Source organism: Betta splendens, chromosome 16 (assembly GCF_900634795.4).
Source record: "Betta splendens chromosome 16, fBetSpl5.4, whole genome shotgun sequence".
NCBI lineage: Eukaryota > Metazoa > Chordata > Actinopteri > Anabantiformes > Osphronemidae > Betta > Betta splendens.
The window spans coordinates 14,727,721-14,751,529 of record NC_040896.2 but is presented as its reverse complement, the minus strand read 5'-3'; the positions used below and the strand labels follow the sequence as shown (position 1 = coordinate 14,751,529).

The following is a 23,809-nucleotide window of genomic DNA, read 5'->3' as shown; positions in this document are numbered from 1 at the left end:
AGGAGGGGCAGCTTTGAGGGGGCCTTGAGTACAGAAACCCCTCTCAGCTCAATTACTGCAGGCAAAAAAATGAAAATATTCAGCAGGGACGCTAAAGCAAACCATTACATCAAAATGAAGTGAAGTATTTGAAAAGAAAAATGTATTGATGCTCTTCGTTTTTATTTTTCTGTCGGCCATGTTTGTTTATTCAAGCACTGGTTACACTGAAGTAGTAGATTCTATATAACTATGCTATAGTGGACTTGATACATAATGTGGTGATTCAATAAAACTTAGCTACTGTTAGACTTGAACGAACAAAACTGAGCATGAACGTCACTGCCTGCACCCGTCCACCTTGTACTCAGTTACAAAGTCATTAAACCCTTTGCACAAAGGCTGATTTGCAGTTTTTCCACATTTTTCGTCCGAAGGCTTTAGTTCAACCCAGGTGTTGGCTTCCAACAGATACTGCATCCTGTGAAGGTGAGGTGAGAACAAAGAGCAAGGGAATGAATTACTGTGAACACACACACACACACACACACACACACACACACACACACACACACACACACACACACACACACACACACACACACACACACACACACACACACACAGCGTCCTTAGACCAGACTTACTCTCCATCCGAGTCGGTCGTGGCTCCGTCTTTGCCCATGATGAGATACTCTTTTCCCAAATCCAGGTCTTCTTTACAATGACGCCTCTTGGCAAACACTCGAACAGAATTTTTTGTCACAGGCGCATCTCCATCTGACAAACGGGTGATATTCATCAAACTCAAATGGCCAACGACCATTCGGAGCTATGAAAAGGCTTGTGGTTTGCGTTTACTTACGGGATCTGAGTACATCGGTTACTTTGGTTTCGTACAGCTCAAAGTTGCTCTTTGTGGAAACGTTGACAACTTCCACCATATATGCTGAAAAAAGATAACAGTGAGCCAGTTTTAAACCACTAATGATGGGTTTCGTTGTCCAGTATGGTGTTACTAGCTACTGACCGTAATCTACTGTAGGGTAGAAGCATGCATGCTCTGCACGGTCAGCCTTCGTAAGGGCTTTCACTTTTCTATTGAAAGTCAATTTTTTCTTGTGGCAGGGTCCTAAACAAAGACATAGTTGCTTTAACACATTCAAAGATCATTTATACACCAATATTTGCCTCTATAGGTCTTGAAGTAATGGAGTAAAGTACTTTCTGCACATTGGCACACGTCCTCTGAACACAGTTTGGAGACCAATTTGCTTCTTAGGGGGGCAGAGTAGAATCTCGTGCACTTTCTGCCTACAAGGGAACAACAAAGGTCGAAAGTTATTAGCGAATGAAACAAAAGTCTGCCATTGCTGAATAAAAGACGCACTTGGTTCATAATAGTCATAGAAGACAGCCGGAGCGGGCTGGAGGAGGCCTATTGGCACTCTCTGCACGGCGCTGAAGCTAATGCACTCCTCCGGCTGAAAGAGCTGAAAGGGAAACAGAGCGTTTAGTATCAGACGTGTGAAGTGTTGCCACGTGTGTTGATTGGATTCTCACCTTGTCGAAGTACAGCAGCACTCTTCCATATGTGACCTCATAATGGGAAATGTAGGCCTCGGACGAGTCTTTGAGCTGCATCAACACAAGAACACGGAACGCCGATGTTATGAGGGGGAGAGCGGTGATAGCGCTGCTATAAAAAAGAACAGCTGACCCTGTCCAGGTCCTCAATCACAGCCTCGAACCCGCTGAGCAGCGTGATGTCAGCGATGCCCATGCCTGTCAGTATGTAGGTCGGGCTGTGGCTGCACAAAAGGAAACAGAGGCTCAGAAGACATTCCTTTGAATCTGTGACTCACCTCTGAAGGTGTTTCCTTAGTGACCTTTAACGAAGTGAACTAACCGGACGCAGACTGTGTAGGTGATGTCCTCAGAGCTTTGTTCGGGATCAGCCTCTCTCTTGTTTCGAGCGTGAGCTACATACTCCTCGTCCGCCGATCGTGACACCCGTGCATTTGCCTCCTCGTCCTTATAGTCCTCATAGTATTCGTAGATGATTGGGATTTTGGCTAGGGGGCAGAGGTAGTAAGTGCAGTAAGTGTGTGGGTTTCTCAGAAACCAACAGCTGCGGTTTGTTGTCAGGGTCACATCCTACCTGTGTACTTCACTTTTCCCTGCACTGTGACTGTGATGGACAGTTTGTCACAGTCATCCTTAGAGTCCAGCAGATAGTAGGCCTTTACAATCTGCCAGAGGGATTGTTTACTTTACAAGATGCATCACCTTTAACATTTACACCCACATTAGTCAAGCTTACTTTCAGTTTGGCTTCTCCAGTTCCCGTCAACTGCACATTGATTTCGTTCCCTGTAAGTTTCTGGGAAAAAGCGTCACGAGGGAAAACAAGCAGTTTCGCAATGAGCTTAATAAATATGTCCGTGTTTGCATAAGTGAGTTGCACAAGTGCTCTGAGATACCTTCAGGTCTGTTTCCACTTTCTCCTTGTTATCTTTCAGTTCCAGAGAAATAATGTCTTTTTTTCCTAAGACTGTAAACTCTGCTACGGCGTTTGTTTGGGGGCTGTCGGCCTTGAAGAGCTCATACTCAGAAAGAGCTTGCAGCGCCATGATAGTGTCCTGCACGCGGTAAACGAGCATGAAGCATAACTACATACACACTGTAGTTCTCTAGTTAGAGACCACATCATTCACCTACCTGTGTGGATATGAAAAATCCAGAATAGCTTTCCTGAGTGGATAACCAGCAGGCTGCCCCTGTGGCCCACTTCACCTTCTTCAGTGTTATTGCAGTGAGGAGAGCGTAGGCTGTAGTCTCCACCGTGATGGCTTTTCCCCTTTTCCTATTCTTTGCATTGGCATCAGTTGACCATAGATAACAGTCATACTCATCCGAAACTTAAGACACAATGAGACAGTGAGGTATGAGATAAGCTGCAACACGTCCTAAAGACCAGGATACTGCACATCTGTGCATTCTCACACCCAGAATTACTTTGTAAATTCATTTTAATGAGGTGGACATGCCTTTCATAGACATTGCTTGAAGTTTCCTCCAGAGGTCCTCCCCTTGAATTCCCTCTGGCGTGCAGAATGTAAGGCAATAGGCTGTGATGGCTACAGCATAGGGATGCTGAAGGTTGTCAAATTGTGACAGGAGGTATGTTTTTGATTTTGAAATGCTTGCTTCCTGGTAATAGAAGCAGGAAGAAGCCTGATCAATCAACACTTCCAGGGCACCGTCATTCAGGACAGGGAGCGCTTATCTCACCACATTAGCGCGATCTTCACGTTGCAGGAACGGAAGGGACCGGTGCAGTGCGATCGTTATGAAGGCCGTCAGGGATGCAGTTTGGTCGCTGCCTTTCTAGATGAAACACACGACAACGCCGCCTTTAAACGGCCGCCTCGTTGTGTGTTCAGACACGTGGGCTGTGCAGTTACCAGGACTCCTCTGTGCAGCACCATCTCAGCGTCAGTGTAGGTCCCGTCGCTCTTCTGCACCGACCGCAGGTATCTGACTGGTTTCTGGATTTCCACTGCTGGTACCACTTTAGTGGCCCTGCCTTGTGCTCCCACCTGCCGCTCTGCCACCATTGACAGCACTTTAACCACCAGTGCCGTCACCCTGATAATAGGAGTAACAAATACACGAGAGTGTTGTGGTTGATTGATTGGCGTCTCATGGGAGATCGCTAAAGTAGCCTCCACAAATCAGAACAATACTCACCAGTTATTGGGGGATGTTCTTCCATACAGTCCATATGACTGATCATTCATCTTGTATGTTAAAATATTCATATACCCTAAGAGAAAGAGTTCATTTGGTTTTGATCAGAGTCAACCAGCTGCCGTATTATATTCCATATGCTAGTGTTCCTATAAGACTTTAGGATGATTGCCCTTTAGTTAAAAAAAGGTTGGGACCACAGCTAAAACTGACAAAAATATAATTGAATAATAAATAAGAAGGTACGAATAAGTAATAAATCTCTAACAGTGGTTACGCTTATACAGCTGATCTCCTCTTATTGGTTAGAAAGCAACGTCTGAGTGAAACCCTCTTGTTTACTGTGTTTAACTATAACTAGTTTTACCTTGTTCAATTTTATCAAGCGTGTCATCTCTTTTCCCAGCAGGCAGGTTAAACCACTGCTCACTCAGGTCAAGGTAGCGAAGGGCAAAGGTCGTCGGGGCCAGTTTTGCCATGGTCTGTTCCAAACATCCCGTGGGCAATACAATGAGTTTAGCAACCACCTCAGGTGAAAGAAGGTAATTGGCTTGTGCGTTACCAAATCCATTCCCTGTTGGGTGAGAACAAAGACAAAGTGAAACGATCGTTTCACTTTCACCGCAAAGACCTATAACCTATAAGAACGTACCTTCCATTGAAATGAAAACACTGGAGCTGGAGTCGGGAACTGTTCCATCAGGTAAAGTTCCATTATATTTGAAAGTCCTAGAGTTCTTTCCTGTAATGATAGAGAATGTATTAATTAAAGCTAATGCTATACTTCAGCTACTTTATATGCTGAGTAACACTGAGGAAAAACAACTCACCATCTAATTTAATGAGTTTGATTGCTTCCTCTCTCATTTCTAAACCTTCAGTCTAAACCAGCAGCACAACAGATTGTTTGTTAGACATTCAGTACCGAATAATCATTTTCACTGTGAGCACAGATTCTGTCACTTACCTTCACATTCAAATGCTTTTCAATAGCATCTAGCCCCATCTCATTCTCTATGTCATACAGGCGTATCTTGATGGGCACTAAGCCAGTTACCATGGGGACAGCAGAGAAAGTGACAAACTGGGAGGACGACGGCGCCACAGTGATGTTAACAAAAGCAGTGGTGGTGGCTGAACCGGGGGTGCAGAGTCCGTGGGTTTGTTCCAAATGAACCGCCACCTATAATAATACAGGAGGCAAAGCATGAAGGGCCCACATTTAGGTGGTTGCTAGTTTAACACGGGGTCAGTCAGGGCCTATCTACATGCAATGGTTCATCGCCATAGTTGTAGATCACAGGCGAGAGGGAGATTTGCTCGTATTTCTTCACTGAGATCGGCAGCCTCAGAGACACGAAGGTCGTCTTGGTGACTTTGACCTCAGCTGGTTCAACCACGCAAAAACCTGGAAGAAACAGCTTGTAGGTAATAAGGTATTTAGCCAAAGAGTGAAAGCCAAAGATTCGCTTGGACGTTGTTGTTACCAGAGTTTGGTGATAAAGTGACGATCTGAATCTCCCACGTGGTGATGGAATCAGGCAGGGGCAAGCGGTGGCTAAGGGAGTTTTAGTTTAGAAAGAAGAAATCAGTTCATTCTTATACATTGGTTAATTAGTGAGATTAAATTGAATACAGCAGGAGGAGAGTTATCCTGGGTGTAACTACAGTAGTCATAATATTTCACTAGATCAGAAATATTACACAAAACAGTTTAGCAGTCCAACTCACCTTGTTGTTCCTTTTACATCGATCTCTATGAATGAAAAGCTCTCAGGGAAATGTCGACGAATGTACTGGTTGTAAGTGTCCATGAAGAAATCCTCAATGTCCGCTCTGCTCGCCGCTGAGAAGGAGACACGTCGAAAGTTCACGCGCCACTCATCAAACATGTAAAATGTAACCTAAGTCCATGTTAGTCTCATCTCACTGCGGCTGAGTCCCTTCAGGGCGTCCTCTTGGATCTGTATTTGTCTCAGACGCTCCGCTTCAACGCAGCATTTTAGGAAGGCATCAGTGCAAGCTTGGTCCTTTTTCACCACAGAGACCCTCTCTGCTCTTTGCTCACACGACAGACTCATAGGGATGAGAGAAAACCCATGAACGCAACACTCTTGGAGAGTTTCGTCCGAAAACCTAGATTCTGAAAATGACATTCAGATGAAATTAGGAGACATTTAGTGCATATTTTTAATAGTACTACAGTAACTCAACTCATTTAATGCCACAGTGCCTTACTGAAGGTCAGCATTTCCTGCTCGAGGTCCACAGATCGTCTTTGTCGTGTAGAACCACAATCGAAACCTGGAAATGTATGCGAGTGTTTTTAAAAATCATTGATGATTTATTCAATAAATAAATCAGTGTTTGTTAGAGCCGGCCCTTCTTTCAGTACTTTGTATGTTTTATTTTCTGACCGAAATCGAATAGCAGGAAGATACTCGTACTCTTTTTCCAGTCAGCCGAGGTCTGAGCCACAAATGACAGTCCAGCGTCTCGTAGGACGGACGTGGAATCGGCTCCTCCACCGTACGAACAGCCAAGATCATACGACTGCATGGTGGAAAAAACCTGAGCGGTGGAAACAAGAGAAGCGTGTTAGACACACATGAAGTAATCCCGGTTTACTGTATGAAATGAGTGTTGGAAAGCGTTACCTGTTTGCCTGTGAGCTTATTATCAGCCTGCAGCCCGTAAAAGGCCTTATCCACAGCCAGCAGGGCCACTTTGGCTGCCTCACCATTCAAATCCAAGTTCAGGACTGCACTTTTCCCTGGAATGAACGGTTGCTTTGCTTCTACCTGAATATAAGATATCATACATAAACTTCATTCATAATACATCATAAATTGATTGAAATGCTTATTCTTATATGTAAAGTCTGATAAATAATCTGCATCATTCATGCTTCAAAGGTTTGTCCACTCACTGTCTTTATCTATTATTTTCTGAATTCTCACTAAATCGAGGAGATCACGTTCTGTTTATCTACACTTTTCTTCTGCGTTGGCTGCACTCTTATCTGTTCTGTTTACCCACCTTAACCTTTATCTCACATGCATCCCTGACATCTATCCACACCGAGTCAGCGATGATGTCACCCTGCTGGTTGTGGAAGTAGCCAATCAGACGAAAAGAGGGCACCATGTCGCTCGTTATCAACCAGTTGTCCTTAATGGAGCTTCCAAGTGGGAGAGAGCCGTGTTTCACCAGGATCCCACGACTTAGAACCTGCAAAGGAGGCGATCCCATATGTTTAATGTGGAGCATATGTCACATTGGTATGTAATGAAATGTGCCTCACCATGTAGTGTATTGACCCCGACGCTGGGCTGTTCTTGGTGTTAAATGTTACGGATAGTAACTCGTTTACTGAATACACCTTGTGGGTCACATCCAGGTAAAGGTAGCTTTTACTCGGAGATGACATCATTTTAATCTCTTTAGTTTGTTCAATGCCATCTGCAGTCACCTATTGAAGCCAGACAACAGTTAATATGGAACTAAACCAACTTTGACTACATCTTCAATGAGTTTGATGATACTAACTTTGACAGTTAGTGACGGTGGCGTGTTAATGTTAAAGACAGTTGATGCTGCTCCGTCATTGTCAGTGGTGCCGCTCCATGGTCGATCAGCTGAAGCTTCGACTGAAATGTCTACTGGAACGCCAGGCGCCGGAGAACCGTCTGGGAGGCGCATGACCACCTAGAATAACAGCAGACAACATTACACATGTACATTCACTGAGCAGGGTTTGATTATCTGTGCTGAAATCTGCCTTCGCCCGTACCACCACGTCTAGCGGGTATCCGGGAACGAAATAGGACCGAGTTCGAGAGAGATCCATGGTGTATTTATTGGAGATGACAGGAAGGTACGCTTCAGCCTTCTGCATTTCCCCACCTGGGTCATAAATGCACATGCACACATCAGCCACAGTGACAGTTACACTTCTATTCCTAAACACTGTAACAACAGGCTCCAATAACATGTAGGTTTATTACCACCATTAAATGTGAGAATATACTGTAGGAACAAAAACAGCTGGATAATTTTAAACCAGCATCTGTACACTGCGGGTCTGTCCTTTACTTTTTATGTTGGTCACAAATACTCCCAAGTAGAGTTGGGCTCCACGTTGCTGTAGGTCCTGCAGGGTTTGGGTTTTGAGCTTCTCACTTATCTCTGCTATGCTTATAGACACTCTTGCACTTCCACTCTCGATCTGCGAAATATGGGATCAGTTATTGGTTGTAACAATTAATAGATGCCCCAATCGTACCCACTCTATCAGCGTTCTTACCGAACCAGTCAGCTCCAGCCCACTGACAATCTGCTTTTTGGTTCTTTCCCTGTTTGCCACTCCAAACTGGCAGTGATAGGCCCCCTTCACTTTGTCACCTCTTGAATAACTAATAAACACAGTTGTAAAATGATGACAATTACAATAATGAATTATCCATATGACTTGCTCGACATTGGATGGATGCACTAATCTTCTGACTGTATCTCAGCTCTTTACAGTAATGATCCATAATATTAGCAAACTGGATCTGAAGTTGTTTTTAATATATTTAATGGCATAATAACACTTACATGGCTGAGATGGTGAAGACAAACTCCTTTGCACTCAGCAGAACATAGCTGTGCTCCATAGCGATGCTCACCTCAAAACTTGGTAAGACTAGGATGCACAAAATGAAAAAAAAAATTCTTTAGATTGACAACATGTGCACGCATGTTTTTAAGTCCTTTTCGAAGTTATCTCACCAAATTTCTGAACTTTGAACTCTCGAAACACAGCATTTCCTTCATCCCCTTCATAGTGTGCTTTAATCTTCCACGTCCCCATTCTGTGTAAACATAGCATGTTGTTACTGTACATGAAGGTTATTTGATTGCTGTATTACATCATACACACAGTTAAATTCATGTTCATATACTTTGAGACGTCGGGTATGTCAAAGACGTGTTTAAATATTCCTCCCTTCGCCGTCTTGAGGGACTTCATGATGGTGTTTCCAGCCGCGTTCTAACATAAAATGGTAAAAACGTAACTTATTTGTGCGAATCTGCAAAACTTTGCTGCTAAATAATAAACACATCTACTTACAATTATTGACAAGTGGAACAATTCCTCATGAGGCCGCATTGTGTGGTCAAGAGTGAATATCCTACACTGAACTATAACAGGGACATGAGCGTAAAAAGGCTTATAGAATTACAGATCTACTCATTATGCTCCACGTTCTTCTTACCTTTCTGATCCGGGTTGTACATCGGCTGATTGGTCTGAATGAAGATGTAGCCCCTGTGTTTTGACACCAGGACCTTTGTTATCTTCCTCTGGGCGAGAGAGCTGCTCTCTGCCACCAGCAAAAGGTAAGGAGGGACATTTTTGTACTGGAATGTTGACATCGTCTCTGTGTTTATCTGTTAAAAAGCCAATTAAAGTTTTGGTTGGTGACGTCCCAGTTCTGATTAAAATGAAGGAATTGGGAAGAAGTTCATACCATAAGTTCAACAGTTTGACCCTGACGTTCATCAGTGCATGTTGCAGTTTTCTTCTCAGATACAACAGTGCTGGAGGCCTCATGCTCCAAGTAGAGAGTAACAGGCCTGTTAAGATGATTCCTCCCCAACTGGATAAAAACTTTCTCCTTAACACCTACATGAAACACGCCGGGGGCCGAGATGAAGAATCTGCCCACAGAGGTAGAAGCCAGCAGGTATGTATACATGCCAGAATGATATGCTTTAGCTAGTCATATTACAAACATGACACATTATTGATAACAAATAAGCCAGAAAGTCTGTGATGAAGCGTAAACTCGTGCAGCCCTGTACCTGTCGTTCGCAGTACATTCTGACGCCACGGTGAAGATCAGGAGCAGCACAGAAATGATGTGGAGCTTCATTGTGAAGCTTCTCGGTCTTTGTCTGCTCTGACACAGGATTTTCATTAACTGGGGTTTTGTAAGTTATCCACCCCTGAATTACTCAATCACCTCATCTCTCGGTGCCCTCCCCCTTTTCTTTCCTTTGTTCCTGTAGAAAAACTTCGAACTGCACCATTCCTCAGCTGCGTGTGAGCTCGCGTCTCCGTAAACACTGGCTTTCATCAAACCAGATTTAAACAGATGAGTACGGATGTTTTGCACACATGTTCAAATAATGGTCACAGATCCACCATATTCATCTTAGATGCTTAGAGGTGGGTTTTATTGCCGCAGTGCTGTTGTTTGGCTTGGAACACTGTTTGTTTCTGGTTCAGAGTTGAGCCATCTCCCTATTGGTTGCTGCTGCTCTGCCAGCTTCCTCCAGATCATGTGATTTCCAAGAAACCATGTTTTGGCTTTTGGATTTGGGTTTAAACTCACTGCTGTTGACACATGGTTCAGGGATTATTTGTGAAACTGATAAAAACCAGTCTGTAATCCCTTTTTTTAAAACTTTCAGTTAATCAAACATTACTGACGCTTGCTTAAACACCTAATCAATAAATAATGAAACCAAGACAAACACAACCACTCTTGGAAACTTTATTTTGTTTTTATGAACAGTTTGGACAAAGATGCAGTTCACACTAAAATGATGTTTGTTTAACATAAATCCTACTGATGGATTGATGGGATGGGAAACATACAACAACTTTTCAGCTAAAAACTAATGCATATCTACTTATATGCACAACATTTGTGATTCTAAATATTAATGTAGAGGTTTATGAAAGGAAATTTTGAGGCAACAATTGTCTTAAAGTTTGCCTCGGTTTTGCACATTGCTGGGAACACATTTAATAGGAATAAAAAACCTGCCTTTACACAAACATTATGCAAACATCAAAGCAAACATCCCATAAAGGGTTAACATTGAACAAATGATGTTTCAACATTTCAGTCAAGCTTTCTCTCTTACACACAGTAACAAGATATGCTTGAGATATGCCATAAGTCATAATGACAGAAATGATAGTATGAACACATCATGATATTCACATGTTTTGGACAATCTGTTTTAACATTTTACAATTAAAAAATCTCCATCCACTTCTGATGGATGGCAAAGCGTAGCTCAGTTAATTAAAAGTTACTTGAAAAAGGCAAAAGTTAAGAGTCTAGAATTTCAAAACAGTCATTAAAGAATTTAAACAAAAACCACAAAGCACATTTCTAAAAAGTTGCATATTACGTTAGTATTAAATCAAAAGATTGCTCCTAATGCTGTACATTGAATCCCTTTGCATACTTTATACTTTATATACACAGTAAATAAATAAGAGGGAGGAAATGAGCGTCTGGGGCATGATGTCCATCCACAACTCCTGGATATGACAAACTAACACAAGAATTGCGTTTGGACAATCAACTCCAGAAACCCTGTCAAACTCGGGCCGAACAGAGTCTGTATCTTTTAGCACTGTACAACCTGCAGTGAATGAAATATCACAGAGGAATCACAACAAGTCCAGAAACATTTATCCTGAAATGAATGGAGGCTTTTGTTCAAGCTGCAACCTAAAACACCAAACACTGATCAACTCTACATGCTCAGAAACACAACCCAGAAGGAGGCGTAATGTTTATGTGTATCTAAGTTACTTTACTTTTAAATATAAATATAAAATATTTGTGAATATATTTGTACCAAGTTGTAATAAGTCTAAGTATAAAAAAAGTAAAACACTTAAATACTTACAATGTGCACCATGAATAAAACGTGATAATGGTCCCAGAGACTCAACTATTAATCAGGTCCTTGTGCACATTAAATGTTAAGCTCTTTTTAGGTTTCTTTCTAATTTTTTCTGAAATGTTGTAAGGTCTGCTGTCCCCTGCATCCATCCTCGGCCACCTCTTGTTCACTTTGCCTGTCCATGTCCCCTTCTCCGCTTCTTCCCCTCTATCCATCTCATTTCATGCAGCAGCGGGGTTACCTAAGAGACTCGGCTTCAATGGAGAAAATCTCTTTTTATACAATTAACTGTGAAAGTGACAGAAGGAAAAGAGGGGACTGATCTATGGAGGGGTGTGGGCTCCGGAGAAAACGAGAGAGGGGGATGTCTGAGTTGAGCAGGTAGAACAGTGTAAAGTCTTTTTTGTGATGATTATTAAATTTTAACTTGAGCAATAGAACTTGAACACTTGTTAAACTTGTTGGTGACCACAAACGTTTATTTATAGTACTTCAATGATTTGCCCTTAGATTGCTGCATTCAAACGTCAGGTTCAGTTCAAAATTATCCTGTTTGATATTTGAAAAAAAAATAACATGCAGAAAAATAATAAACCAATATGTACAGTTTATTGTATGTTATTAAAGGTTTGCATTATATGAGAACCCTGGTTCATTCTACTATAATATTTAAAATTGACTTTCATAACAGGCCACATTTCAATTGGGATTAGGCCAAATTAGGCCGCATTACACTGATCCCAGCGAAAATGAATTATGTCTATCACCATGATTTCTAAAAAATCAGAGGGAGTGACCACTGAGTCACCATGGGGAGATGTACACAAAAGGGTGTGGCGTGGGAACGTCTCCAGGGGTCAGGAGTGAGGGGGAAAGAGTCAGGGGTCAGAGGCAGCTGGACAGAGAGGAGAGGAGGAGACGAGGGTGAGAAAAGGAGGTGCTGGAGTATTCCAGAGCCTGACTGAACATTAACATTGAACTGCTGGGGTGGGGGGGGCTCGCTGACCAGTGCCCATTCAGGGTGAGCCGAGTTACTCACACGTGTGTAATCGTCCGTAGTAATTGACAAGTGACAAGACCCTCATTGTGGATGCAAAATCAGTTTTGATTATGCAGCATCACAAACCCTGATGAAATGCCTCCACTGGTCATTTGCGTACATGCCTGATGGAAGTAAAGTAGCTTATTTAGAGCTGCACTTCAGTCCCATTGTGCCACAGCTCCCAGTAAAAGGTTCCACACCAAATATGTTTTACCACTGTATTTCCAGTATGCCCGGCCATGTGGCTGCTAGTGAAGGTCAGGTCAGTGGGGCAGCGGGCAGTCTGGATAGGGCTATACCCTGGTGGTCTAACAAAGACAACGCTCAGCCCAGGGGGGGTCAACATGCAAATAGTAACCCCCCAAGTGAAAGGCACGGAGCCGATCGGTGTTCTCACATCACTCTTGCTGGCCATGACTGTGAGTGAGCACGCCTACGCACCGCATGAGGTGTTCAGATTTAACTCAATTCATTCCCAACAATAGAAGGGACAGCTGCAATTCTAGAGCTGGAGTCACATCATCATCTGACATTATTTGAGCAACTTGGTTTTTAACGAAATTCGGTTTATGTTGTTGATTTGTTTTATTTTATACTGAAAAATACAAACTGCGAATGTATTCGCACTTCACAGTGTTGGCTGTTGTCCTCAGTGGAATTTAGATTTCTGCGCCACATAATCCAACCCACTGCTGCCTCCCAGTGGCCTCAGTGGTTCCCAGCAACGCCACAGTCACATTTAGCTCCAGATCCAGTGTTAGGGCTCAGTCATGACTCCAATCAAGAGCAAATGTTAGTACAAAACAAAAGCTATTGTGGTGAGCTGTACGCTTGGGGTAATCTAATATCACGCGTGGTAGGAATTGTACTATTTAGCATGTTGTAATGATCCATATACCTGTATTTGGAAACAGAACTGTAATTTTTCACATCACCAGATATGAGACACTGTCATCAGAGCAGCAAAAGCACAGCGGCATTAACGCTGTAATAAATGCTTTTTGTTTGATATGTTGTCATATGGCGTAGCTTCATTTTTAAGGTTTTACCTTTCGGTGACCGAATAAAAATGAAATCCTTCTAAGAATTTAACCATGCAGAGAAAGGTAAACACTGCATCCTAGTGTAGGTATTGTAAATAAAGTGCAACCCACAGCCATCTGTGGGGGATGAGGACGGATCAAGGTGGGCTTTAGAACAGAACACTCTGTTTACAACAGTGGAAGGAAAATATTACTAAGCAACATCACTGAAGCAAGAACTAATTGTGCAACACTCCCCCTCCTGCCAGAGGAAATAAAAAACATTCCGGCATGTGTTGTAGGTGTGGCTGTCCAAAAATGTGACCAGGCCGTTTCATTGTGCCATAATTAGGCCACTAAGCCTCTGTTGGTCACACTATGTTCAAACGGTAAATGATGTACAGCCTTCAACCACTGTGCTTGTGTCTACGTCCTTCCAGGTAGGCTACCTGAATATCATCATTTTTATGTATTACTAATTTACTCTAATTAAGGGATTAAAACTCGGGAACTACTTGAACACGGGAGAGTGAAATGTCATAAGACACTTTAAATAAATCCGATGCGATCGCGATCGCTGCTCGGGACCAACATGTTCTGCTGCAGTGTCATATGACAGCGCGGCTATGGGTGGTCCCGTGAGACATTTTGGCTCTAGGGAACCTGGCACTGAGCCAACATGGCCTGTAAACAACAACATCGGCGTCGTGAAGTTGAGGCAAAGCGGATCGCGGTTTGGGCCTGTTGTCTGGCGCTTGTCTAATTACCACGCGTACAGTGAAGCGGCGTTCAGCCATGCGTCGAAGGTGCATTTGGTGAGCAACGAAGCTTCAAACCGCCGCAAGTTATTTAGTCCGCAACTGCTTCGCACCCCGAACTGTGCATTAGGCTAATGATAGCTGTATTAGCTAGCTAGGTTAGCTGTGATTGCGGCTAACAGGCTAATCTTGGTTAACTACCTAGAAAACACTTCGCGAGTTCCGGGTATTTGTTCGATGCTTGTCGAGTTATCAACTGCAGTGTTTGGATTTATGGCCAACGTGGTATGTTTGCTTCGCAATTTCATTACATTTGAAACGTTACGCTTGCTATCGGACGCGTCCTATGCGCAGCTAATATTAGCTAACGAAACGTAGCCTAGCTTGAGTCTTTTGAACGTGTATGGATTTGCAGCTAACTTGCTAACGGTAAAAAAAAGCAAACGTTGAGCATTACTAATGTGATATTGCCACAAATGTATTATTACCAATATAAAGATCGCATATAACTGACATGTGGAATGTTTGCGTTTAGGTTTTAGTATTCACTGTGTATCGTTATTTTTCACGGATGTCAACATTACTGCGTATCGTTAGCATTTAGCAAACGTGTAACCTTGCGACACCAAACGCAGCCAGCCAAATTTCACCAACGCCCGATGAAGGTAAGCTGAGTAAATGATGAAGCCGTGTATGATTCGGGAAGCGTGCTTTGTTGATTTTTTTATGCAAAAAACACACCAAATGTCGTAAATCTCGCCTTGTTTTCGTTAACGCGGCCATATTGGTTATAGCAAATCGCTAAACGTAAAATAATTAGGATTTTGACCTTCATTACACCAAACAAAAAGTGCGGCTCCGTCAGCAGAATCCATCAAATACCGTGTTATGTTTTTATCGTTAAAGGAAATACGTGTCGGTTTATGTCAGACTTCAGATGATCAACTGTACGTCATCCTGCATGTAGGACTTATGTCAGACATAAACAATTGTTTCTGTTCTTATTTCTATGAACGAGAAAATTAAAGTCTGTGATACTCTTTCATGGTCATATCACATTTTAACATGAAAGAACTGGAACCATACCGTGTTTGGCAATATTCATTAAAATACTCTACAGTGAGGTTAACTTCTCTAGTTAATTGGTATTTTTTCTGTTCTCACAGAACCACATCTACTAAGTCCAAGACGTGTTGATTTTAATTGTGGTCTAGCAAAAATATCTATATAACTAATAATTAACTTTTTGTGTTTTTCTGTCAGATCAATCTCCTTTAGACGAGACATCCTCTCTGCTGGGTAGTTTACTAGCCATGTCCTCACAGCAACCCAACAGTTCAGCCTCCAACAGCCCCACCAGCATTATAGGTTCTCCTTTCTCAGTCATCAGTCCCACACTTAACTCCCCAGTGATTTCCCCTTCTCTGGGATTTGGACCCGTCAGCAACAGTCAGGTATGTATTATCACGACATATCTGTATTTGTTACTGGTTCCCAGTGTTTACATGCCAAAAAAACATCAACACAGTATTTACATTTTCCTGTTCTGTATCCAGATCTCTTCTTCGGCATCTATATCCGGGATGCACTCAATCAACAGCTCGGAGGACATCAAGCCTCCATTTGGTTTGAGGCCCATGCCACCTCACAGCCCTGGAGCAATGCTGTCTCAGAAACGCATGTGTGTCATCTGTGGCGACCGCTCTTCTGGTAAGGGATTGCACTAAACATCAACTGAATGCTGTTTTTATTTTGTGGTATTTTTTGTGTGTGAATATTCCCATCTGAATACAGTTTCTCAACATTTAAACAAAATGACTCTCATTTATACAAAATAAATACAAATACAACTCCTGCCTTTACTTTTACTGCTATTTTCTTTGTGCCTCTCAACCTGGCATGTTTTTTTTTATTTACAGGTAAACATTATGGTGTATACAGCTGTGAGGGTTGCAAGGGTTTCTTTAAGCGAACCGTGCGCAAAGACCTGAGCTACACCTGCAGGGATAACAAAGAATGCCTAGTTGACAAACGCCAGCGCAATCGCTGCCAATACTGCCGCTACCAGAAGTGCCTGGCCATGGGCATGAAGAGGGAAGGTATGCAAGGAGCAGCAGGCTGAGAGGTTTAACTTCACGTTGAGACCCTGCCTAGTATCTGAGGGGCTAGGCACCTGTAGTTGACTTAGATGAATCTGAACAAAGTGGATTTCTCCAATGAAAATTAATTTTTAGAAGGACTTAATTTTTGTTTCCAAAAAAATTGATGATTACACAAAAGTAAGCCCATTAAGTAACACTGGACTGGAGCAGTTCTTGTGGAGGCCTGATTAGATAAGCTACAGATCATCATGGGTCAAGTGAGGCTGCTTTACATAACTAACCTTTTTTTTTTAATCTCTTCTCTTTTCATTATCTTCATCTTTTAGTAGTGATCAAACAGGCAAACTTGACAGTAACAAAACAAGAGGCAAGAGTCTAGTGACATGTTAATGTCAGTATTTTAAGTCATTCTAACAGTTCTGTTTTTTTACATATTTGGTTTGCTGTAACAATTTATGGTTGGCAACCTCACATACTGTTAATTTGCCAATTAATGTTCTGTTGAAAATGGATGCAGATATCTTGCACATCCTGTTGTAATGGGCAGTAATTATGTTAATGATTATCATGTTCATAAATGTATAGGAATAACATTTTTTAAAAAGAGACCCCACATTTCAGCTACAATTGTCATAATTATGAAGCTGACACAGTTCATTTGTATTTTAGCTGTTTCTGTCAAGTTTTTGTCAAGACGGCATAAATTCAATCTTTCTGAAGGTAACAAAGCTCCTACATAGAGTCAGTTAATTTAGTACTAAATCTGTTGGTTTCCATTCTCAAAGTCATTTGAGAATTTCCCATCGTCCCCTCACCATCTAAAACTCTTGCAGCGGTCCAGGAGGAGCGCCAGAGGAACCGAGAGCGCGAGGGAGAGCTGGACTTCAATGTAGGAGTAAATGAGGAGATGCCTGTTGAGAAGATCTTGGAGGCAGAGACGGCAGTGGAGCAGAAGACTGAGCTTCATTCTGACATGGGCAACTCTGTGAGTCATTACAATAAGTAACTATAGCAGGGATCTGCTTGTGATCACTGTGATAAGTGTGATAAGATGATAAGATTGTATCTATAATTGGGAATTCATAATGCTGTTTGGTTTTAGCCCCATGATGCTGTTACCAACATCTGTCAGACTGCAGACAAACAGCTGTTTGCCTTGGTGGAGTGGGCAAAGAGAATCCCTCATTTCTCTGAACTGCCTCTTGATGACCAAGTCATTCTTCTGCGTGCAGGTAAAGCTTAGTCTGTAGTCAACATAGATAAGACTTCCTTCTGAACAGACTTCAGAGACTACTTATTTTACATTGAACTGGGCGGTAAAAATTACTGCGACACAAGAACATGTTTGTATTCTGTTTATATATTTGCTGGTTGTATATATGCATACACCTTCTAAAGCTGTGCCTCCTTTGGCTCAATGAATGTGAGGTATCTGGATGATTGTTTTTTTCAGTTTTATCAAGATTGATTTTGTGATCATACTCTTAATACAGCTCTAGCTTAGAGGGCTGAACCTTCCTACTGAGCTAATAATAGTCTCACACAGGATGCTGAACCAGTTTGGCAAACATGTTGGCAGAATCACCTGATGTCTGTATTGATTTTGTGTTCTATCATCACAATTATTTGTATGTTGTGTTTCAGGGTGGAATGAGCTCCTCATTGCCTCCTTTTCCCATCGTTCCATTGCTTTGAAGGATGGAGTTCTCTTGGCCTCCGAGTTGCAGCGCGACAGTGCACATGGTGGAGGAGTGGGAGCCATTTTTGACCGGTACATTGATTTGAGATTTTCGATGCCCTTTTCCAATAATCGCCATATGTGTAGTATGTGTATAATCACTGCTGTTTAATGCAGGGAGAGTGTGCAGAGCGCAGAGGTCGGTGCCATATTTGACAGGTAATTTTATTTGAGAATTTTTCCCAAAAGTTTGTCCAAAATTGCCCAATACACAAGTTAGTTATCTTTGCCACTTCTCTCATTATTTAGAGTCCTTACTGAGCTTGTCAACAAAATGAGAGATATGCAAATGGACAAAACAGAATTGGGATGCCTCCGAGCCATCGTCCTCTTCAATCCAGGTTTATAATCTTTTGTCTGTTTAAAACAAATGCTTTATTTTCCCCAGTGTGGGATGAATTGTGAAATGTTCATCCTGTAATGTTAGAAATGTTCATGTCTTCCTGCAGATGCTAAAGGTCTCTCCAACACTAGTGAGGTGGAGCTCCTTAGGGAAAAGGTCTATGCATCATTGGAAGCCTATTGCAAACAGAGATACCCAGAGCAGCAAGGAAGGTAAATGTCTGCAGCTGCTATTGATGAAAATAAGCAAGAAAGGTTAACATCATTACAGTACTGTCTGTCTCGTCAAGCTAATCGAGTCCTCTTTGCTTTCTGCAGGTTCGCCAAGCTCCTGCTTCGACTGCCAGCGCTGCGCTCTATTGGCTTAAAGTGCTTGGAGCATCTTTTCTTCTTCAAGTTGATCGGTGACACACCTATTGACACTTTCCTCATGGAAATGCTTGAAGCTCCCCATCAGTTGTCTTAGATAGGAAATGTGTACTGTGGTTAGGGTCAGATAGTCTGGGAGGCTGGAGTGGGACTGGAGTGGCACTTTAAGTTTTTGAAGATTTGTCAGTTTGTCTCACTGCTGTCTGGGTTACACTTTTTTTAGTGCAGCACAGATTTGCTCTTTAGACCAAACCCAAGGCTTGGTGTGATCTACAAGCTGGTGCTATGTGTTGATGTAACATCATGAGTAACCATGGTTTCAAGTACAAAGTATTTTTAAACATTAAGATATTTCCCTCACAGGAATAGCTATAATTTGGTACTCATTTTTATATTGACCTTTTAGACAATTCACACATTAAGCTTCAATTGATTCTCCAAGTGAACTGATTCCTAAAACCTGTTTTTTCAGAAGGAGGGCAACCTGAATCATGAATATGCAGTACAGACATAGTCTTTTTTTATAATTTTTACTTCAAGTCAGATCTAAAATCTTAAAATGTTGTACCAAACACTCACAGAACCAATAACTTTGGGTTTAGTTATATCCAATGTAAAAGATGAAAATTCTAGTCACTGGTTTAAACTGTCAGGTCTGACTTGCCTCTGTTAATAAGCTTTATGAGTCTGCTTATATACAGTTAGTGTTGTTTACTTTACCATTTTAAAATCTAATTGCGGTTAACAATTCGACTGCACTGCACACCTACTCTGTGCTAGTTCAAAAACCTATTTGTAAAACAAATGCCTGGGCTCTGTATGGTCAGGTATTTGTCTTTTGGTGCTATATGAGATCATTTGACATTTGTGGTGCAGACACGCACCAAACCACAAACCTAAGAAAATATGCAAAACTGAAAATCCCTTTATTAATAGTTAAAAATGTAGCAATATCAAACTTAAAAGCTGCATAAGAGCTTTCTGCATGTCAGGTGTTTTACAAAGCAAATCATGTCTGGTGGAAAGGGAATACTTGTTATAATTTATCTATTCAGATCTACGGTACTGTGCAAAAAAGTAATTGTTCAGGGAAAATGTATATTGACAAATTTGAATCTCGATCAGGAAAACAAGTTATAATTCTTGATGTGCCCTTTAGTTTTAAGTTAGTATAAAGCAGAACATGTCTTGGGTTGCACTGGATTTGCTGAGACAGTTTCAGCTTGTTTTTACTCTTTGTGCTTGATGCTCAGTTGTATTTTCCACTTCCTCCCCTTTGTTAGGTAGCTTATCTTGTTTATCTTAATGTCTCTGCAATTTATTAAAAATAAAGCATAATACCATTTAGACCCATAACACCTGTGGACACATAGGAATTTTAAACAAGACCAAATGGGATCTGCATGATGACCATGTGTAAACACCAGATGAGCCATATTGGTCATTGACTGCTACAGCTCAGACATGAAAGTGACTTGAAGCATGGGTTGTGTGGACTAAAAATAAAGAGGCTTAAGTTTTTTTTTTTTCTGGGTTTTGTATTTTCTTCCATTCAAAATGTGACATGTTTTCTTAGAGGAAAGTCAGATTTAAAAAAAACTCATAAAAAATGCCAAAGTGCGTTTAATGAGCCTTTTTATTGTGGTTGTTAAATACGTTTTGCTGTGGGCGTGGACACAGCAGAAGCCTTGTTTGGATAGCACTTGTGTCCAAGTTCCACAGAGATGTTATGGCACAGGCAGCAGTGTGTGTGTGGTGGAAAAGGTAAGTTCTAAACTTAAAAGGTTAACTGCAATGAAATCTAAGGCTTTTCCACAGGAGTAGCTGATAAATTGGATCAGTCTGTAAAGTTAACTGTTTAATTACACACAAACAAACCTTAGAGCTCAAAATAAAAAGGAACCTTCCATTTGTATCAATCGGAGGTGATGCCCTCTCTGTAAACCATGCATGGCTTGGTTTGCTTAAATTATATTTAGAATAATACTGCTTTAGTCTATAATACACTATTCTACAGATGGAGCAAAAAGAACAAGGAACATACAGGACAGCGTAATGACATGTACAATGTTTTACAGCATTCCTCTACATTACTTCACACACATTCTCCTCAAATCAGTACTAACTTACTAGTAACTTAGCAAACAATGAGCTCCTGCCCCTAAACTTAGAACGTCTGTCCTAAGTGACATGCTACAATTAAGTCTAAGGTGCTGAACAGTTTTCAGTAAATTCGAAACCAAACGAACAAAACAAATTACTGCTGGTGTAGCTTCATAATGTTGACCTAGATTCTTGTTTCTGTCCATAATTACATTTTTATCACAGTGTAAATTTGCAAGTGAGACGATTAATTTTGCAACTTAAATCTGAATTTATGAGTTATATTATTTATGTGTTTTTTTCCAGGGATGTTCCAGACTTATTAACAGCTTAAAAAACAGACTTGCATCATATTTAAATTGTGGACAACTAACGAATGAACACTTTGTGTCTGTAGATGACAAAACCAACATCAACACTGATGCCTTAACTACATTTGACCTGTTCTATTCTAAACCGTTATATTGCCCGGCTAGAGTGGAGCAACTTCAATTCATATTTGACAGTAAGGCAAAAGGATACAGCTACTGTGCATATTGAATCCCTATGTTGTCATAAATACTTCAAAGCTACATTTATAACAACCTATCTGGTCTAAGACATAACATGGAAAATTACACTAAAATCTAACCAGGTCAGATTTTAAAACTCTGGTTAAACATAAATCACAGCTCGTGAATGATTGCAGTATTATCTTCTTACCCCTCAGGGACTGCACATCTGTATTAACATTTCTTGATTACAAGTCCCTGAAAACATCGTAATAAATAACTGTCTCTGAAAGGCACTCCGAAATGTGCAGCTCATGCTTTCTACAAAACAAACGGCATAACTCAAACTCAAACCTCAAACTGTCTGCAAGTGTTCAGTCCATAAGTGAAAATAGATGCCTAAAATTAGCCTGAAATAAGTGGCATCACCAGTCTGACCCACAGCCAATAAAATGTGGAATCTGTGAACTTATTTGCACTGTTCCTGCAAGTAAAACCAATTAACCTGGCTCGAATCTGTCTGCTTTAATTAAGATGTAAAAACTGTGCTACTGTTGAATTGCTGGTTAAACTGTTGATTACCACTGTTGTCAGTGGTTCATCAGCGTCGAGGGTTTCACATTCCATTGATGTCCAACTTTTACATCCAGTGCAATTGTTCCTTATTTGAGCACCTTCTTGAGCAAAACGAATAGAAACACCACTACCACAGTAGTATATAGAATAAACCTTTGCACAAAGCCATCTATTCAATAGATGAAATGTCTTTCAATTCAACGCGTCACAAAAGCTGCAGGGCCAACACTAACCCCAGGCAAACAGCGTGGAATAATGAAATAAGCGCCTGTAGCACACTTCTTGGACTCGCTTCTTGCTTTCAGTCAAGGCTGAGGATTGAAGCATTTGTGCTGCCAAAGTTTTTTGATGCCTTAAAAATACACTTTTGCACATACGCAAGGTCATGATTGCGATTCAGGCTTGTAGGTCCAAAGCATCAGTCCAGCAACAGCCAAGCTTAGTGGTTTGAATGCAGCACACAGCTTCTGCTCTCGGTGCTCGACAGTTCCTGCCTTTATCCACCCTCTAGGAGAAGCAGCTTTTTCAAGCCGATGTAAACTGAATGCATAATGAAGAGTTCGACTCATCACAGCTAGGCGGCACAGGAGTGGCTTTGCCATGTTGGAAGCAGGCATTAGAGGGGCAGTGAAAGGGCCTCCAGCATCTTAATCCTGGACCAGCTCACACCTGCATCTCTGAACCGCTTGACAAGCCCAGAGCATTAGCCTCCTCTGTTGTCAGTCCATTCTTCAGTGTCCTCCTCACTGTGCAGTCAAAAAGAAAAATACAAGGCAAGTGGAGACAGTGCCAAATCTGGATGAATTTGCGCTTATTATGCCTCATAGTTCTTGCATATGCATCGAACAGTTTCCTGCAGTCGAAAGGACTCACGTGATTTTCGGTTGGCTCGGGATCGCCTCCTCTCTCGAGGCTGCGTCCGCTGGCTGGGCCCCTGAGTAGCTGACCTCACAATCCTTTCCATGATCTCATCCGCGGTGTCATCTGTGCAGTTCACTGGGTCATCATTGGCAGAGCACCACGAAGGCACACGCCCTAAGAATGGATCGGGAGGTAACAGGGAAGTTGCATGATGGGGCAGGTAGCAGGTCTGCAAGGTCGACTTTAGACACAGTGGTGGCTAAGCTAAATGTAATAAGCATGTTAATTAGTGCCTAAAGATGAACCTAATAAGGGATTAGACAAAATTTAATCAAAGTGATCAGAGATTCGCAGACCAACCTCTGATGCTGCTGCCTCTGGTGCGTGTGCGGAGCCCTGGAACCGTGGACGTCCCGCTCTCTCCACCCTGCAGACTGCTCTTGAGCACGGCCTTCATGTTCTCATGTTCGGCTGCATCTTCAGCGTACTGGATACCCTGAGGCTGGCTGTCCTGCGCATCGGAGGCGGCACTGCCAAATTTACCGCTCTGTAGGGCGAACACAGGATTAGGTGAAGGTCAGGCCCATAGCCCTGGCACTGTTCTTGCTTGGGAGGAACCACAAATAGCTTTAAATGTCACACTTGTCATCCAGGTTAATGGTTTCTGCTGGAATGCAACACTTGTTAGACCAAAAAGATAATTGTTTCTAGGAGTCAGTTCCACATGCATATTTATTGCTAGTGTAAACCCAAACAACTTCTCTTAATTCTTATATTTCTGCTAGTTTTTGACAAACTTGCATCAATGCAGCCTGAACAAACGTTAATCACGACAGGAAGTGCACATGCACTTACGTACAGTTACCCTCCTACCTCGCTATCATCGTCATCTTCGCTCTACACAGGCGAAGGAAATGGAAAAGCAAAATCTCAGTTATTTTATTGGTCTTACTGTTAAATGCAAAGCTTGATCTA

At 41.8% G+C, this 23,809-nt stretch overlaps 3 protein-coding genes across 12 annotated transcripts in view; 1 reads left to right on the top strand and 2 right to left on the bottom strand.

Annotated features, from left to right (window-relative positions):
- Window positions 1-141: 141 nt before the first annotated feature.
- c4b (complement 4B (Chido blood group)) lies at window positions 142-9,739 on the bottom strand. 2 transcript variants are annotated; one of them, XM_029127990.3, is made up of 41 exons: window positions 9,583-9,739; window positions 9,249-9,438; window positions 8,994-9,168; window positions 8,849-8,919; window positions 8,679-8,767; window positions 8,506-8,588; window positions 8,332-8,419; window positions 8,039-8,147; window positions 7,828-7,960; window positions 7,526-7,638; window positions 7,282-7,440; window positions 7,037-7,204; window positions 6,772-6,963; window positions 6,390-6,533; window positions 6,180-6,303; window positions 5,971-6,036; window positions 5,663-5,875; window positions 5,464-5,578; window positions 5,220-5,290; window positions 5,001-5,140; window positions 4,700-4,915; window positions 4,563-4,614; window positions 4,385-4,474; window positions 4,100-4,306; window positions 3,733-3,808; window positions 3,447-3,630; window positions 3,274-3,369; window positions 3,030-3,192; window positions 2,701-2,900; window positions 2,463-2,621; window positions 2,303-2,362; window positions 2,141-2,231; window positions 1,889-2,054; window positions 1,700-1,790; window positions 1,543-1,617; window positions 1,370-1,472; window positions 1,204-1,293; window positions 1,010-1,111; window positions 845-928; window positions 627-759; window positions 142-460 (listed from the first exon to the last, which is right to left on the bottom strand). In XM_029127990.3, the coding sequence occupies exons 1-41, from the start codon at window positions 9,696-9,698 to the stop codon at window positions 319-321; spliced, it is 5,139 nt and encodes a 1,712-aa protein (XP_028983823.1). In that variant the 5' UTR covers window positions 9,699-9,739; the 3' UTR covers window positions 142-318. The 2 variants fall into 2 exon arrangements, with proteins under 2 accessions (XP_028983823.1, XP_055358926.1); XM_055502951.1 differs by having other exon boundaries at window positions 9,249-9,403; window positions 9,583-9,714.
- Window positions 9,740-13,777: 4,038 nt separating this feature from the next.
- On the top strand, window positions 13,778-20,324 carry rxrbb (retinoid x receptor, beta b). Of its 5 annotated transcripts, none has more exons than XM_029128005.3 (12): window positions 13,778-13,934; window positions 15,516-15,706; window positions 15,809-15,962; window positions 16,172-16,351; window positions 17,024-17,074; window positions 17,188-17,339; window positions 17,457-17,586; window positions 17,999-18,125; window positions 18,210-18,251; window positions 18,342-18,433; window positions 18,542-18,647; window positions 18,753-20,324. In XM_029128005.3, the coding sequence occupies exons 2-12, from the start codon at window positions 15,566-15,568 to the stop codon at window positions 18,898-18,900; spliced, it is 1,323 nt and encodes a 440-aa protein (XP_028983838.1). In that variant the 5' UTR covers window positions 13,778-13,934; window positions 15,516-15,565; the 3' UTR covers window positions 18,901-20,324. The 5 variants fall into 5 exon arrangements, with proteins under 5 accessions (XP_028983838.1, XP_028983837.1, XP_028983842.1 ...); XM_029128004.3 differs by lacking the exon at window positions 13,778-13,934 and adding an exon at window positions 14,127-14,309; XM_029128006.3 differs by lacking the exon at window positions 13,778-13,934 and adding an exon at window positions 14,372-14,537.
- A 97-nt stretch (window positions 20,325-20,421) lies between these two features.
- The window catches only part of fhod3b (formin homology 2 domain containing 3b), a 57,223-nt gene continuing 53,835 nt past the window's right edge, over window positions 20,422-23,809 (bottom strand). For 3 of the 5 annotated variants that reach the window (XM_055502952.1, XM_055502955.1, XM_055502956.1), the window contains 4 exons: window positions 23,708-23,731; window positions 23,195-23,381; window positions 22,847-23,008; window positions 20,422-22,719 (listed from right to left, as the gene is read on the bottom strand). In XM_055502952.1, coding sequence (XP_055358927.1) covers window positions 22,637-22,719; window positions 22,847-23,008; window positions 23,195-23,381; window positions 23,708-23,731 — 456 coding nt within the window. In that variant the 3' untranslated portion in view covers window positions 20,422-22,636. The remainder of the gene's footprint in view (window positions 22,720-22,846; window positions 23,009-23,194; window positions 23,382-23,707; window positions 23,732-23,809) is intronic. The other 2 variants (XM_055502953.1, XM_029127991.2) reach the window with 1 other exon arrangement.

Bases quoted from the DNA above. Each gene is read 5' to 3' on its own strand.
- c4b (XM_029127990.3), bottom strand. From the start codon at position 9,698: ATGAAAATCCTGTGTCAGAGCAGACAAAGACCGAGAAGCTTCACAATG. The intron at 8,589-8,678 runs GTATATGAACAT...ATGTTTACACAG, and splicing joins GACATACCCGACGTCTCAAA to AATGGGGACGTGGAAGATTA. The intron at 5,876-5,970 runs GTAAGGCACTGT...TGTCATTTTCAG, and splicing joins GCAGGAAATGCTGACCTTCA to AATCTAGGTTTTCGGACGAA.
- rxrbb (XM_029128005.3), top strand. From the start codon at position 15,566: ATGTCCTCACAGCAACCCAACAGTTCAGCCTCCAACAGCCCCACCAGC. The intron at 16,352-17,023 runs GTATGCAAGGAG...TTTGTATTTTAG, and splicing joins CATGGGCATGAAGAGGGAAG to CTGTTTCTGTCAAGTTTTTG. The intron at 18,648-18,752 runs GTAAATGTCTGC...TGCTTTCTGCAG, and splicing joins TACCCAGAGCAGCAAGGAAG to GTTCGCCAAGCTCCTGCTTC.